The following is a 15,411-nucleotide window of genomic DNA, read 5'->3' on the forward strand; positions in this document are numbered from 1 at the left end:
GAAACTCAACTTGTGACACCTTGAATCTGTGGATGTCTTAGCCAAAGGAGATGCACAGGGCCAACGTAGGCCACTGTGTTAATGGGTTTTGTGTGCATTTTCATTGTCCAAAGGAAATGTATTGCTAGAATAACATGAGAAATGTCCAACAGAGCTGTTTCACACACACTGTGCTACAAAAGGGTCTCCCCCCTCCCCCACCCAGCTCAAGTGAGAGGAAAAAGTTTGGACTCCCTTGATCATATTTTAGACTTTTGATTTTAGGTTTTAACCAATAAACACCAACAAAACACCTCCAATACAAAAAACAAATTAATAGTGTTGTTTATTGGATAAACACCAGTTCCCTTGGTATCTTCTGTTTTGTTTTGTTATCCTCCACTCAGATTTTGTATCTTTTTTTGCACTGATGACTCCTGACACAAAAATATTTGATTCTATGAGAAAAGATCCCCTAGCAATAGTAATTGTGATGTGAAAACAGTAATTTTTTGCATTGTTAAAATAACGCTGACTTAGCTGCATTAATACTTTATAAATTTATAAACACCTAAGAATAAAAGCCCTAATTATATTTACATTCCTCACTTCAGATTTCTCTCTCCCTTTCCTTCCACCTGTCTTCTTCCCATCACTCACTCATTCTTCCTGTCAATCTTCTGCCCTCCATCTCACTAACCTTTTTCTCTTTATTCTGTTTTGCTGAAAGAGAGAAAAGACAAAGCTGGGAAGAACAGAAGGATGACGAGAAAAATAAAGACAAAGAGAAGCAATTAAACAACTATTTAAAAAACCGCCTTAGACAAAAATACATTTCAGGATGTGAGGAAAAAAATCAATTTTATCTTTGTAATATAATCTACAATTTAAAAACGAGGAAGGTAATCGGCGCAGCAGAGTGACAGAACCACCAGGTCCTGGCCCTGGCACTGCAGGGATTCCTAACCAGCCTGGAATGCAACTATTGCACAATTTAATGGCATGGAAATGTAATTAACCTTGCGATTAATGGGATGTTCTGTGTCTTTGCTTGGGAGGTGACCTAGCAATAGGAAAGGGAAGAGTGCCACTTGAGCAGATGAGAAAGAAAATGACATTATTTAAATGTATATCTGCAACACACATACCATGGAGACCTCTAGCTTTCATTAGTCCAAAGAGATAGCACTATTAGGAAAGTAGCTCTCCCTTAATCTGTGTTCAAAGGCATGAAGCATAACAGAACAGGCAATGCTTAGAATTAAAACAAAACAACAAAAAAAAAACTATCCCATTGTATTACCCTGCAGAAAAGGAAGAGCATTCCCAGATATTTCTATCCCTTATATCTCGTGGCATTACCTACATGAAGGGAAGAATGTTCCCAGGCATCTCTAGCCCTTTTACTAATGTACACACCTTGTGCTAATGTTTGTACTTCTTGTTCACACTCAACATTTGCTGCAAACATACAATTGACAATATGTAACAAAAACACAGAATAGGGTGCTGTAATTGGTATCTCTTCTTGAAAGGATTCAGAAAGGCTGTTTGTTGATAAGACTAGCCAACCAAAAATCACTTTCCATACCATGTCAAACGGAGCACAACAGTATATCACATTTGATCTCAGTCTCCTTAACAGTCAGCAAACAGCAATTTCTTTAGGTTCATAACTGAGGTAAGGTAGATTTGAAGCCTTGATCTAGAGGTGAATGGCTCTGGATTCAGGTCAATCTCCTGAGTCATCCATGCTCCTCAAGCTCCAGTCTAAAACATATCAGTTGAAAGACAACCACAACAGTGTTATTTCAATTCTAACTAAATGTTGCTAGTTGGAAAGGAAAAAAAATCCCAGATACAATGGACTGCAATATATACAAAAACATGTCAGAAAAATGTGTGATGGAATGAATTTTCTAACCCTCAGCAGATCCCTCTATTTCTGTGGATCCCTGTGTATGACTACGATGAAGCTGGATCAAATATTTAACAGCCCTGCAGCTCCTAGTGTGAGGCGAGCTGCCATGTACTGGAAAACCAAGAGTCTGAGAACCACAGTGAATATTTAATGTGCTTCTATCGCTCACTCTATTGCTGGGGGGAAGGAGTTCTTATTTAAATTTTATGTAGTTATAGTGCTGTAAGTTGAGAGAGAGAAAAATTAAATGACTATATTAATGCTGTCTTTTCATCTCACTTTTTATTTACATTTTTCTGATGTCTTCGTTGTACAGACAAATGATAGTGCTGGAGGGGGAATGGATTAATTCCAGGGTTTCTAGATGAGGATGCCACACCTGAAAACATGTGAAGAAAGCACAGAGAAATAGAGCACACGTTTTAATATGACATGCCTTCTAGAAGAGACACCTCTTTGGCTACTGGACAAGAAACAGTTGCAAAATGTGTTCCTCTCTGACATTTAAGAAGCAGGAACTGCTGCTCTGTGGAGATGTGTTCAAGTCCCAGAGAGCCTCACCCTTCTTATGGGGTATTATCTCTTCAAAGAATTTATCTAAGATGCATGGAAGGAAGCTGCCTTCCTTCTGTGTAAATACAGTGGTGGAAATAAGTATTTGATCCCTTGCTGATTTTGTAAGTTTGCCCACTGACAAAGACATGAGCAGCCCATAATTGAAGGGTAGGTTATTGGTAACAGTGAGAGATAGCACATCACAAATTAAATCCGGAAAATCACATTGTGGAAAGTATATGAATTTATTTGCATTCTGCAGAGGGAAATAAGTATTTGATCCCCCACCAACCAGTAAGAGATCTGGCCCCTACAGACCACGTAGATGCTCCAAATCAACTCGTTACCTGCATGACAGACTGCTGTCGGCAATGGTCACCTGTATGAAAGACACCTGTCCACAGACTCAGTGAATCAGTCAGACTCTAACCTCTACAAAATGGCCAAGAGCAAGGAGCTGTCTAAGGATGTCAGGGACAAGATCATACACCTGCACAAGGCTGGAATGGGCTACAAAACCATCAGTAAGACGCTGGGCGAGAAGGAGACAACTGTTGGTGCCATAGTAAGAAAATGGAAGAAGTACAAAATGACTGTCAATCGACAAAGATCTGGGGCTCCACGCAAAATCTCACCTCGTGGGGTATCCTTGATCATGAGGAAGGTTAGAAATCAGCCTACAACTACAAGGGGGGAACTTGTCAATGATCTCAAGGCAGCTGGGACCACTGTCACCACGAAAACCATTGGTAACACATTACGACATAACGGATTGCAATCCTGCAGTGCCCGCAAGGTCCCCCTGCTCCGGAAGGCACATGTGACGGCCCGTCTGAAGTTTGCCAGTGAACACCTGGATGATGCCGAGAGTGATTGGGAGAAGGTGCTGTGGTCAGATGAGACAAAAATTGAGCTCTTTGGCATGAACTCAACTCGCCGTGTTTGGAGGAAGAGAAATGCTGCCTATGACCCAAAGAACACCGTCCCCACTGTCAAGCATGGAGGTGGAAATGTTATGTTTTGGGGGTGTTTCTCTGCTAAGGGCACAGGACTACTTCACCGCATCAATGGGAGAATGGATGGGGCCATGTACCGTACAATTCTGAGTGACAACCTCCTTCCCTCCGCCAGGGCCTTAAAAATGGGTCGTGGCCGGGTCTTCCAGCACGACAATGACCCAAAACATACAGCCAAGGCAACAAAGGAGTGGCTCAGGAAGAAGCACATTAGGGTCATGGAGTGGCCTAGCCAGTCACCAGACCTTAATCCCATTGAAAACTTATGGAGGGAGCTGAAGCTGCGAGTTGCCAAGCGACAGCCCAGAACTCTTAATGATTTAGAGATGATCTGCAAAGAGGAGTGGACCAAAATTCCTCCTGACATGTGTGCAAACCTCATCATCAACTACAGAAGACGTCTGACCGCTGTGCTTGCCAACAAGGGTTTTGCCACCAAGTATTAGGTCTTGTTTGCCAGAGGGATTAAATTCTTATTTCCCTCTGCAGAATGCAAATAAATTCATATACTTTCCACAATGTGATTTTCCGGATTTAATTTGTGATGTGCTATCTCTCACTGTTACCAATAACCTACCCTTCAATTATGGGCTGCTCATGTCTTTGTCAGTGGGCAAACTTACAAAATCAGCAAGGGATCAAATACTTATTTCCACCACTGTATATACTCTTAACTGGCAGAAAAATGCCCCTTTCTACAATCTCAGTTCAAAAGATCATATGGATGTACCAGGCACACTACCCCAGAAGCCCACCAGTAGAAGGCAATACCTGCAATATGACTTAAAAAGATACTGTCCCTCTAAGCATGATAAGGAGACTTTAAACATCTAGGGACTCCCAGCCTGAAAGGATGAGACTTAATGTTACCCCTATATGGATGTGAACTGTAGCAGTAGGTATAATATGTCCTTATGTCTTGATTGCCATAAAATGAAGAGGAAACAGGGGGCAGATAGGGGGAAGGTCTGGTCCTTGCATGTTCAACTCCTAGGGATGAACACCCATTGCTTAATCAGAATAAACGTGGCCTGTTGAGAAGGCATTCTCTACCTACACAAAAGGAATATGCACATTTCTTTCACTGTTTTCCCACTCTACCTGTGACCTTCCCCCCCCCACCCCCAAGTGAATCTAGTGCTTATGATTGGATTGACAGCATAGGAAATCCACTTACCCACAAAAAAGGTACATTATGGGTGGTGAAAATAAGCACTACCTCACATGGACAATGGACCTGATATTCAGACCGCGAGAGAGAGCCCAACTAACTCCCGTGGTCAGCGGTCAGCCCGGATATTCAATGCCGGGCCATTTCCATTGACTGCCATTGAATATCTGGGTGTTTCTTGGCCGGTTTAAATTTAACCGGCCATGCCAATATTCAATGCCTATTTCGGTGGCCTAAAGTGGCCGCCAAACTTAGCCGGCTATGTGCTGAATATTAGCAGATAGCTGGTTATATTGCACAATATAACCAGTTATCTGCTAAGGGCTAGATTCTATACATTGCACCTGAAAATTCCATGTACAAAAAAAATACGCCTAGGTATATTCTCTAAAATACTCCTAGACTTTATAGAATAGGCCATGTGGTATATAGAATATACCGAACGCTTCTCCACGTGACCAAAAGTTATGGCCATTTACGCTATGTTTTCCTTGACGTAAATCCCAATGCCTAAATTATGCGCAGAGTGTGAGTATTCTATAACAACACGCATAGATTTTAGAAACACCCACACCTCACCCATGCTCATGCCCCCTTTTCAACTATGCGACTTAGAATTTACACGCACCACGTTACAGAATATGCTTAGCGAGTTGTGCGTGTAAATCTTAATTAATGTCAATTAGTGCTAAGTGCTTAACGTCCAATTGACAGTGCTGATTAGCTAAACAATTAAGTTATGCACATTGTTTTATAATACGCTTCAGTTAACACACGGAATTTAAGGCGCAATATATAGAATCTGGCAGTAAGTGCTAACCAGAGATATTCAGCGGGAGACAATCAGCCATCTCCCACTGAATATTGCCAGATAATCGGTTAAATGCCATTTAACCAGACAGGAGCCATTCCTTGTTGGTTAAATGGTTTTAAATATCGGGGAAATGTGTCCCAATCTATTTTAGAGGGAGTCTCCTTTAGGACAGTAGAGGATAAATCTTAATATCTATTTAATATTTGGTTTCTGATGAGACTGCCCCCCTTCCCACACACACCTGAAACAACAACATTGCCCATTGTTGAGGGTCAACTGTTGTAGAATTGTTTCAGAAGCAGATGCCATCTCTATACTCCCAGGGTCAGTGTTAGATATGCAGGGGCCCAGGGCAGAAACTGGGGAGGGGGCCCCAAAGCCCCCTTTCAGGCTGAACTTCCTTTAGCTTCAGGCAGACTTGGGGGCCTCCTGAGGCATGGAAGCACAGGGCAGAGGACCTGGTTGCCACCCCCTAAGGCTGGACCTGTACTGTATGTGCCTTCAGTTTAAGCCCCCAATACAGTCACATATGCAAACATTTTCTAGAAACTGAGGACTTTCCTGAGACACTAAAGAACATGCCTAGAGCCCCCCCCCCCCAAACACACCACCCAACATATATACACACACTCAATAAAAAAATAGGAAAAGAGAGAAGGGCATCCAGAACAGGAACGAAGGGTTGTGCCTGGGAAGATATCAGCAGTAAAGATGGGGCATGCATAAGGAATGCAGCACTAGAGAGGCAGGTTCAAACACACATCTACATTCTCCATATGCCCTGGTTTAAGAGTGAGGTTTATTCCTGTCATGGTATGTGCAAAAACTAAGCCATTTTGAGAAATTGCCTCCAAGACCAAGTCTGAGGCAACCTGCTATATCAGACCTGTGAGTAAACAAAATAAAGATCATTTCTAGAAATGTGAATCCAATGCCTCTTCCAATGGCAAAACATTTATGTGCGAGTGGGTCTCAGATCTCTATATGGTCTAGCCACTGAGATGCATGTGTTTCACATTGCCATGAAAAACCTGGTTTCAGTACCAAGAACAAAACAGGCATCTGCTCCATGGGTTGGCCAGAGATGATGGTGCTGTGGATGTAGTTCACACAGGCCCTTCACAAAGTAAATCTCAGCCATTGTTCAACAGTGACACCTAGTGGCCAGATTTAAGATCTACAATAACCAGACTGGAGGATGCCATGGCTTGTGGTTCCTCCCCTTAAGACTGTAGCTGTGACAGTTAGGTTGAGAGGGAAATATTTTAAAAAATAAATAAAGTAAAAGGAATAGAAAAAGCCTAAATAGTTGAAAAGGAAGGCTTGTGGTGCCCTAGTACAACAGGTGCCAGTTCTGTTTCAGCAAGCTGTAAAGGAGGCACACATACTACTACTAGTTTTTCACCTCATGTCGACTCTAACTTGTCCGTTCCTGGCAGCCTGAAATGTGCAATTATAGAAAACTAATTACCTCAGGGAGCAGCACTGCAGAGCTGAAATGCAGAGAGGGTCAAGCAGCCTTGCTGGTGGAACTGGTCTCTGATGATCAAATTGGTGCAACAAAGGAGGAGCTGACAATGAAGGCCAGGATTTTGCTGTTGTCCTTCCTCCCTCCCTCCTTAAATAGCAATCAATCTACTGCATAGCACACTACTCTGTTATTAGCAAGGGGAAGTAGTAACCATATTCAGAAAGGATCCTGGCGTGTCAGCAATTGAGAAACACTTTCCAACCTTTCTGAACTGTAAGGTGTATAGGGAGGGGTGGGGTGGGGAGTGAGTATCCAAACTGGAAAGAAGATCACACACAGTGTTACCAGGATCCTCATCATTTCACGCATGTGTAAGCATGAACTGGCATCGTGATAATAAAATGACTCACTCTAGTGTGAAGATCAGGGGAAGTGCCACTATATTTCTTATATTGACAGTTGGGCAACAAGACATTTTCTTTAAATGAATAAACAAAAGACTAAGTTACTCTGGTTTGGGGAAAACATTCCAAATAGTTCTGTAGTTTTAACCTCTGGTTTGGGGGGTTATCTTAGATTTATTTATTTATTATGTGAGAAGGTATGAGGCTGTCCTATCCAGGGAGGCCACTAGAGGGCGCTACGAGAATAGATGGAGGTCGCTAGGACCAGGGAGAGCCCTGGGAGGTCCACAAGTGTAGGAGATTATGGGCTGGGTCCTGGGTAGCTAATTAACCACTTTATACCCCACCTGAGTTGTGAAAGGAAGGGAAGTGAGCTAGCAGCAGAAGAAGAGAGAGCCCCTGAAAGATACTGGCTAACCTTATGGACTAGGGGTGGACTGGGTGTCCAAAGGAGATCAGCAGGCTGAAAGTCCTGGGGTAAGAAGTCCCTAAAGCATTAGTGTTTGATTGTGTGTCCTCAGTACTTATAGGAACTGTGTGTTCAAAGAAGAAAAGACTGTGTGTCTAGAACTGTGTGTTCAAAGAGGGGACTGTGTGTTCAAAGAGGGGGGACTGTGTGTTCAAAGAGGGGGGACTGTGTGTCCAAAGGGGGGACTGTGTGTCCAAAGTACTGAGAGAAGCAGGCTGCAAAGCAAAGCAGGCTGCAAAGTCCCCAAAGTATGGGTGTAGTACTGAGCCCGTGTGGGGAGGCTCAAGGTGAAGATCTATGAAAGCATAAAGTGTTAAGCTAGAAGAAGTGTGCCCAGGGGCTGGAATAAAGAGTTGCCGGAGAAATATGCAGTTGGTGAAACCTGTTTAATTTGCTTAGTGGGAACCAGGTCACCCTGAGCGAGAAGGGGTAGCACACTAATTTGCATATGCTCTGCATATTGAGAACCAGGTCACCCTGAGTGAGAAGGGGGATATCACAATTATTTCGATTTTCCACACACCTTTTTCAGTAGTAGCTCAAGGTGAGTTACTTTTGAAAAACAGGTTGGTGCTCTAAGTAACAGATTTTTTTCTAAAACAGGCAAATACATATGATTAGATCCTCTTTACGTAAAGAACATTTTAGAATTTTGGCTCAGGCCATTCTTCTCCCCCAACTAGACTATTGTAACTCTTTTCATTCTAAAATTGTAAATTGAAAGTTTGCTTACAGCTATTGCAAAATAGAGCAGCAATATTGATTTCTGGTTTGGGCTGATTTAATAGTGTTTCACCTCTACAAAGGGAGTTACATTGGCTATCTAATGCGCAGTGCATCAGTTTTAAAGTGATGTGTATGATTTATAAGGCGATTTTGGGGTTTAATGCAGAAGGTCTGGTGGATTTACTGGTGGTTTCTTCTTCAAAGAGAAATCTTTGTTATCTTCAAAATTTAGCATTAGGTTTTCCTTCTGTGAAAAATGTTAGATTTAAATCCTTTCTTGAAAAATCATTGCCTTTTCAAGGGGCACACCAATGGAATGCACTTCCTGTGCTCCTGAAATTACAATCTACTTATTTATCTTTTAGGAAGATGCTAAAGACCCATTTATTTGAGGGTCAAGTATCATATTGTTTAAGGTTGTTTTGGGGTTTATGAAAATTCTTCTCTTTATTGCTTGCGATTCTCTTTTTGTGAACAGCTGTGAATCCTGATTTAGGAATACAGTTGGTAAACAAGAACCAGATAGAATAGAATAGGCCTGTACACCTCTCCTCCTCCCCCCCCCCCCCCCCCCCACACTCTCTTTACCAAGTTTGGCTTCTGTTGCCCCACCTCAGAGCATATTGTACAGGTACTTGTTTAACCATGTGTGCACGTAAAAAGGAAAATTCTATCACTAGACACTCATGGTTGCGTGCCCCTTAGCACACATAAATGCAAGGATAAGTAGCACTTACACATCTAAGTGCCCTAATCACTATTTTATAAGGGTACAAATAAGTATTATAGCGTACAGCTGCATGGGGGCGTGCATATGGGAAGAGCTTGGGCAGTGCTCCAAGTTACTTTAATAAGGTATTTCAGAGTTCATTTTTTAACTTAAAGATGTTAAGTAAGTTGAAGGGCTGCATCCCTGTGGAGGATTTTAAACATATAATTTAGAGCCTGATCATGAGTGGTCTGGATTACTGCAAGGCCCTCTACATGGGTTTGGCTAAGTCCTGTATTAGGGTACTGAAGGTTGTCCAGAATACAGCAGCACGTCTCATTTCTGGCTTTTCAGCCTATCTCCCTCCCCGATAGCGATTGATTTTCATTTGTTACTGGTGAAGCATGCATTTTAAAATTTTGCTTTTATTTCATAAGGCTTTAAAATCTGACTGATTATTATTTGAGAACTGTTCTTGTTCCCCTGCTGATTAATATTCTCCTTTACGTTCCCCATCCTGCTTAGTTTTCCACTGTTAGTCAAGACTCCCCTTGTTTAACCTTTTTTATCCCTTTATCTGTATCTTCATAATTTGTAATTCCTCCTAATTTTCTGTAAGCCACATTGTGCCTGCATGTGTGGGGAAAATGTGGGATATAAATGAACCATAAATAAAATAAATTTATCAGCTGAATAGGGCTCTAAGATCAGTAGGTACTAGCTTGTTATCTATTCCAGCATTGCGGAAGATTCATTTCGAAGAGACAAGGCAAAAGACTTTCTCTATTGCAGGTCCAAGGCTGTGCAATCATTTGCCTGCGCAGATTAGGGACAATGATTGATACAGGTCAGTTTAAAAAATCATTGAAAACATATTTATTTGCTGATGCATTTTAGAATTGAAGGACTGAATTACTTTCAGCTGGTTACAAAGGTTAATTATTGAGCAGAAGATGGATTAAAATGTGCAAATGTAAGTAAATAAAAGCGCTATAGTGCACAACTGCAAGGGGGGGTGCATGTGGGCAGAGCTTGGACGGTGTTCCAAGTTACATGTGTAACTTGCAGAATTCTGTAAGTTACACATACTCCTGCTATGGCTAGTGTAACTGTAGGTGCTAAATGTAAGGCACACCAATGCCAGGTTATGCTAGTGTTCTATAATGAAACAGTGCCATTATAGAACAGGGTTGTCAGCATGGCATTGTGATGTTCAGGGGCCTGACCGGAAAGTTAGCCTAAGGTCCAGAAGATGCTAAAAAATCTCGGGTGCTGTTCAGTACAGCGATGGAAAAATACTGCTGCAACACAACTCCCTAACGTTCAATGCTAATGACTTGCAAATTTAGGCACATTGTTAGCGTTGAGCATCAAGGGGACAATGGTGCCTGAGGCATGTACTCAAGAGTTCTGTGTTAGGCATAGCCCTTGAGCACATGCCTAGCGCACCAGAGGGGGGGAGGAGGAAGAAGAGGTGCTGACTTGTTGATGTGAGCTGCTCACTTTCACCCTGGTTTGACGGAGCCTGTAGCACACTCCATGCAGATGGTTGTTCAGTGTTTGTGTGGGGTCTGAGGTGTCTATGGTGAGTGAAGGGGGGGGGGGGCGCGACAATGGGTCTGAGGTAAATGCAGCACAGGATTCAGGAAACACTATTTCCCCACACTCCCCTGTACTATCCTACCTCCATGCACTTGCTTCTCCTTCCTGGGACACCCTAACACCAGCTCTGAGCTGACCTAGGGTTTTCAGTGGCAAGCGTGCCCTTGTTTGGCACGCTTGCTGCTGAGCATTGTGGAGGAATAAGGAATTAGCTCATCAGCATGCACTTGCATACTTGTTGCACTATCCCTCGGCGTGCTGCGGTGGGAGCCTTCAAGCATAGTGCGCCAGCAAACAGGAGCGCTAGTCTGGCACTAATGGCCTCTAGCATTTGCTTCTGAGCATCGAGGCCTAGGGATTCAGGACCTACTGAAGACTGAGAGTTAGCCTCTTCCAGGCAACTCTGACCCCCCACCTCCACCACCACCATCAATTCCTGGTAATCCTACATGATGCAATTAGTTGGCTTGTTGGGATTTGTTTACCAGACAGGCTATCTTTGCAAACCAGGCCTTCAAAGGTATTCATACCTTCTTGGTAATCAGGAGACATCAGATCAAACAAACCAAATTAGGACACAGGAAGGTGCTGAAAATTCAGGTATCTAAACACAAAGAGGGACAAACATTCCAACACGTCACTCATAAACATTGAAGCCCCAATGATCAAAAGTAAACGCGGGCGCTAGAGGCCACTGGCAACAGACTAGCACCTGCCTTTACTTGCACATATTGTTCAGAGGCCAGGAGCACAGGAACGAACAAGCACGCAGATGAACAGCTCAAATAGCATGCTAATGTAGTCAAGCTCATGTAAATGAGGTCATTTTGTATTCCACCTCAATGCTCAGAAATAAGCACCCAAAACAAAGCCGTCCTACAGCTGCAAACAATAATGCCAGGTCAAAGCAGGCATTAGAGTGTTGGAAGAGAGGATTTCTCATGATTCTTTCCTCAAAATTTGCTGGTTTTGATTGCTTTTGGAAGCAGAAGGAAACCTGTGCAAGCCCTTAAGCACTGGTCATGAGAAACGAATATACATGAGTCACAGCAGACCCAAAAGCGAAGGCAAACATTGGTGTCTGTTTCCTGCGTTCAAATATAAGCTTCCAAGATTTAAAAAAAAAAATTATAAATGCTTATATTTAGGCCGCAGAAAACAGACACCAATGTGTGCTTCATGTTCAGGTTTTTGCCAGGCGCATGCGCACAGGAGCTGAGCTTACTATGGAAATCCTCTGTGCATGAGTCAGACATAATCCTCAATGCTATGAGCATACAGATATCTGCATCTTAGTGTTGAGCATTAGGGAGTTGTTCTACACACACACACATTCATATATCCACACATTTTGGACACACATACACAAGAGAGGGACACTCACACACTTTCATATCACAGACGCTCATGCCCAGACAGTCATTCCACACACACACACAACCCCCCCCCCCCCCCCCCCCCGTCACCTAAAGGAGGACAGAGAAATATTCACATACAAAGACACACAGAAGCAGCTCTGTAACCACTTTCTGTTCTAAGTGCTGTACATTTGTAATAAGCCTATTTCTATATAAAATACCATTTTCTAAGCCACACCATTTGTTGTCTTATTGTGTTACAACCCACTGCCATTGAAGAACCAAGTACAAGACTAGAAATGAAGCTTACAAGGATCTCACTGTGCAGCATCAGGAAACCTAAAAGGAGGCTCCCACTCATAGAACTGCCCCCCAAAATTAGAAGAATAGTTTGCTCTGGGTGACTGGATTTTCAAAGGTGAAATTATATGCATACTTCTGCCTCAAAAATTGCTCCATGGAAACTATGTGCAGACAGTTATATCTTCTCTTTTGAACACACAGAATTTCTGGGTTAATTTACGTACCTATGATTGAATTGTCAGAAAATACATGCAAAAATGCAACCAAGTTCTCCAACCCTGCTCCTGGGAGCATCTCCACTCACTCTAGGTAAAGCTATGCATGTATGGCTGTACACTCATACATTTAACCACAGATCAGGCAGACAAGTTCATAAAAAACAATTTCTGCAAGTTCTGTTATACAAGCAGATATGCTTTTGAAAATCACCCTGCCTATGACCCACAGGGAGGTGGGAAGCATTGTAAGAAAAATCCCACAGTGAATGAGAGACCTCAGCAGGGAGTACACAGCACCCAATATAAGACCTTCTTCACCTCCCTCCTGTTGCCACCCCCACTGCTGCTGTGGCTTTTCCAGACCAGCAGCAGTGGCAAAACAACCTAAAGCAGTCACGAGGCTGCAATCTTCATGTACGCGCTGTTGACTCTGCCAGTCCTCCACCCCCTCTGCCATCAACTTCCTGTTCTAATGCAGGGAACTGGCAGAGCTGATAGAGTGCACATGAAGACTATTGTCCCATGACTGTTTAGGTTGTTATGCCGCCGCTGCTGCTAGTCTGGAGAAGCAGTAGCTGAGGGGGGCAGTAGATACAAGGGTACATGTGAGTGAGGAGAGAAAAGACTGGATAGAAGGGGGAGACACAGTGGCATAGCCAGGAGGGGTGCCAGGGGAGCGGCCGCTCCCCCAAACAAAGTTCTGCCAGCTCCAGCGCCTATTTTTTTCTTAATGTGTTGCATTGATTATGTGCGCCAGCACCGGCGGAAGTCTGCTCTCACTCCCCTCGCGCTGTCAACCTGGCTCCGCTTCTGGGGAGACAGAGAGAGAGGGGAGAGGCTGGCTGGAAGACAGAGAGAAAGAAAGAAAGAGGGGAAATACAAGATGGAAGTGGAAGAAAACGTGTGGAGATGCTGGATGGAAGGGGAAGGGGAGGAGAAAGAATGGAGATGCTGTATGGAAGGGGGAAGAGGAGAGAGTTAGTGCAAGACTGAGGAAATAAAGGAAAGGGGAATAGGAGAGCCATGGTGAGGGAAAGAGATGAAAAGCTGTAGATACAGAAAAAAAAAGGGAAATTGAAGACTGGATATTATGAATGAATTAAATATGGATTGAGAGGCAGAAAAATACATTGAATAAAGCTGAAAGGAAAAGGAGGAGAGAGAAAAATGACAATAGAGTTAAGAGAAGATGGAGGAAAGCAGAAACTAGAGCTCAGACCAACATAATTAGAAAAATAAAATGACCAGACAGCAAAGGTAGAAAAGGTAATTTTATTTTCTATTTTGTGACTAGAATATATCAGTTTTTGGAACATCCATGTCAAAATCTCTGCTGATCAGAGCTTGGGGGTACTCATATGAAATTTGTTCAACTTAGGGAGTACTTGACTTGTAGATGTTGAGAAACACTGACCTATAAGCACCCAGTTAGAATTTTAGAAATGGGCCTCCCAGGATTCTTGTTATACACAGCTCTGTCACCTTACCTACTTTGCATTCCTATCCTTTTCCTCTTCCTCCCCTTGCTGACAACCAGAGAAAAATGTAATTACTTCTTTTTTTCAGCCTGAATGACATGGGAAAATAAAGCTCAATAATTTTCATGCTGAAGGGGACTAGCACAGCAAGTACATTGGTTTTATCCCAATTACCAACATCTTTGAATTGGCCAACAAGGGTTATTAACTAAATAATGACTACCCCCTTCCTCGCGACTACAGTAAGAGCAATAGGTCGTCAATATTCCCAAACCCAGAGAGGCAGACAGTGAAACACAAGTTACTATCTGATCTGGCCTGCACCTCATTACACAAGAGCCTGTTTTGATGGACAAGGTTTGGCAAAAGGACCCAGACATGAGGGCAAAGAGGTTGGCAGCAATATCATCCCCAGTTAACACCCTGTTACACAACAAGACACACTATTCATCTATTATGAAACAACTAATATAAACTCTATTTTGCTTGTCTATCACAATACTTATCTTTATTTTTCAAGAACAAAACTCTATTTGGACTATGGTGAAGAGTTGTGTATCGCTACTGTCTGCAATGGAGCTGTCCAGCTTTTGTTTCCTTGTGTAGGGACAATGGCAGAGGGAAGGTGGGAAATGGTCTCAAGAGTCCAGTGTATGTCTGAGGAAGGTGAGCAGAAAGAAAAGGGAGACAGTGCATGGGTAGGAGAAGACAACAGAGGTATTAAAGAGAAGAGTAGAAGTGAAGTAAACATGGTACAGAGAAGAGAGTAACAAAAGCATCAATATGCCTTTATTATAAGTAGCACTGCTTTCCTGGATAAATAAATGAATTGAAAATCTGCTGATGGCAACAAGGGAAGAGATGGTCACTCCCCACAAGTTCTTGGAAACACAATCCCACAGAAACACTTTTTCTGTGGGTGATCAGGTATTTCAGTGTTGACAGGAAAGGAATCAAAGATCAAGGTTTTTTTATTGCATTATTTTATAGCATAAAATTCTACTGCCTGTGACCTTCAGTTTACCCATCAATCTTCCCCATGGCTCTTCCCCTTCAGACTATCACTGAAAAGTGTTTTGTAACTCACTTCCATTTTCTAGTATTCCCATCTTGCCTGCTGGACAACTGGTTCCTCCTGATCCCCATCTCCTTCCCTAGTATTCTGCAACTCTTCAATCTTCCTAGTGTCTTACTTCAAATACTTAGGTAATATTCTG

At 42.7% G+C, this 15,411-nt stretch overlaps 1 protein-coding gene across 1 annotated transcript in view; it reads right to left on the minus strand.

Annotated features, from left to right (window-relative positions):
- Nucleotides 1-2,186: 2,186 nt before the first annotated feature.
- LOC115477518 (voltage-dependent T-type calcium channel subunit alpha-1I-like) overlaps nt 2,187-15,411 on the minus strand; it is an 84,948-nt gene continuing 71,723 nt past the window's right edge. The window contains exon 3 of the mRNA XM_030214481.1: nt 2,187-2,279. Within this exon, the coding sequence (XP_030070341.1) occupies nt 2,187-2,279 (93 nt within the window). The remainder of the gene's footprint in view (nt 2,280-15,411) is intronic.

This window comes from Microcaecilia unicolor, chromosome 1, assembly GCF_901765095.1.
Source record: "Microcaecilia unicolor chromosome 1, aMicUni1.1, whole genome shotgun sequence".
NCBI classification, from domain to species: Eukaryota; Metazoa; Chordata; class Amphibia; order Gymnophiona; family Siphonopidae; genus Microcaecilia; species Microcaecilia unicolor.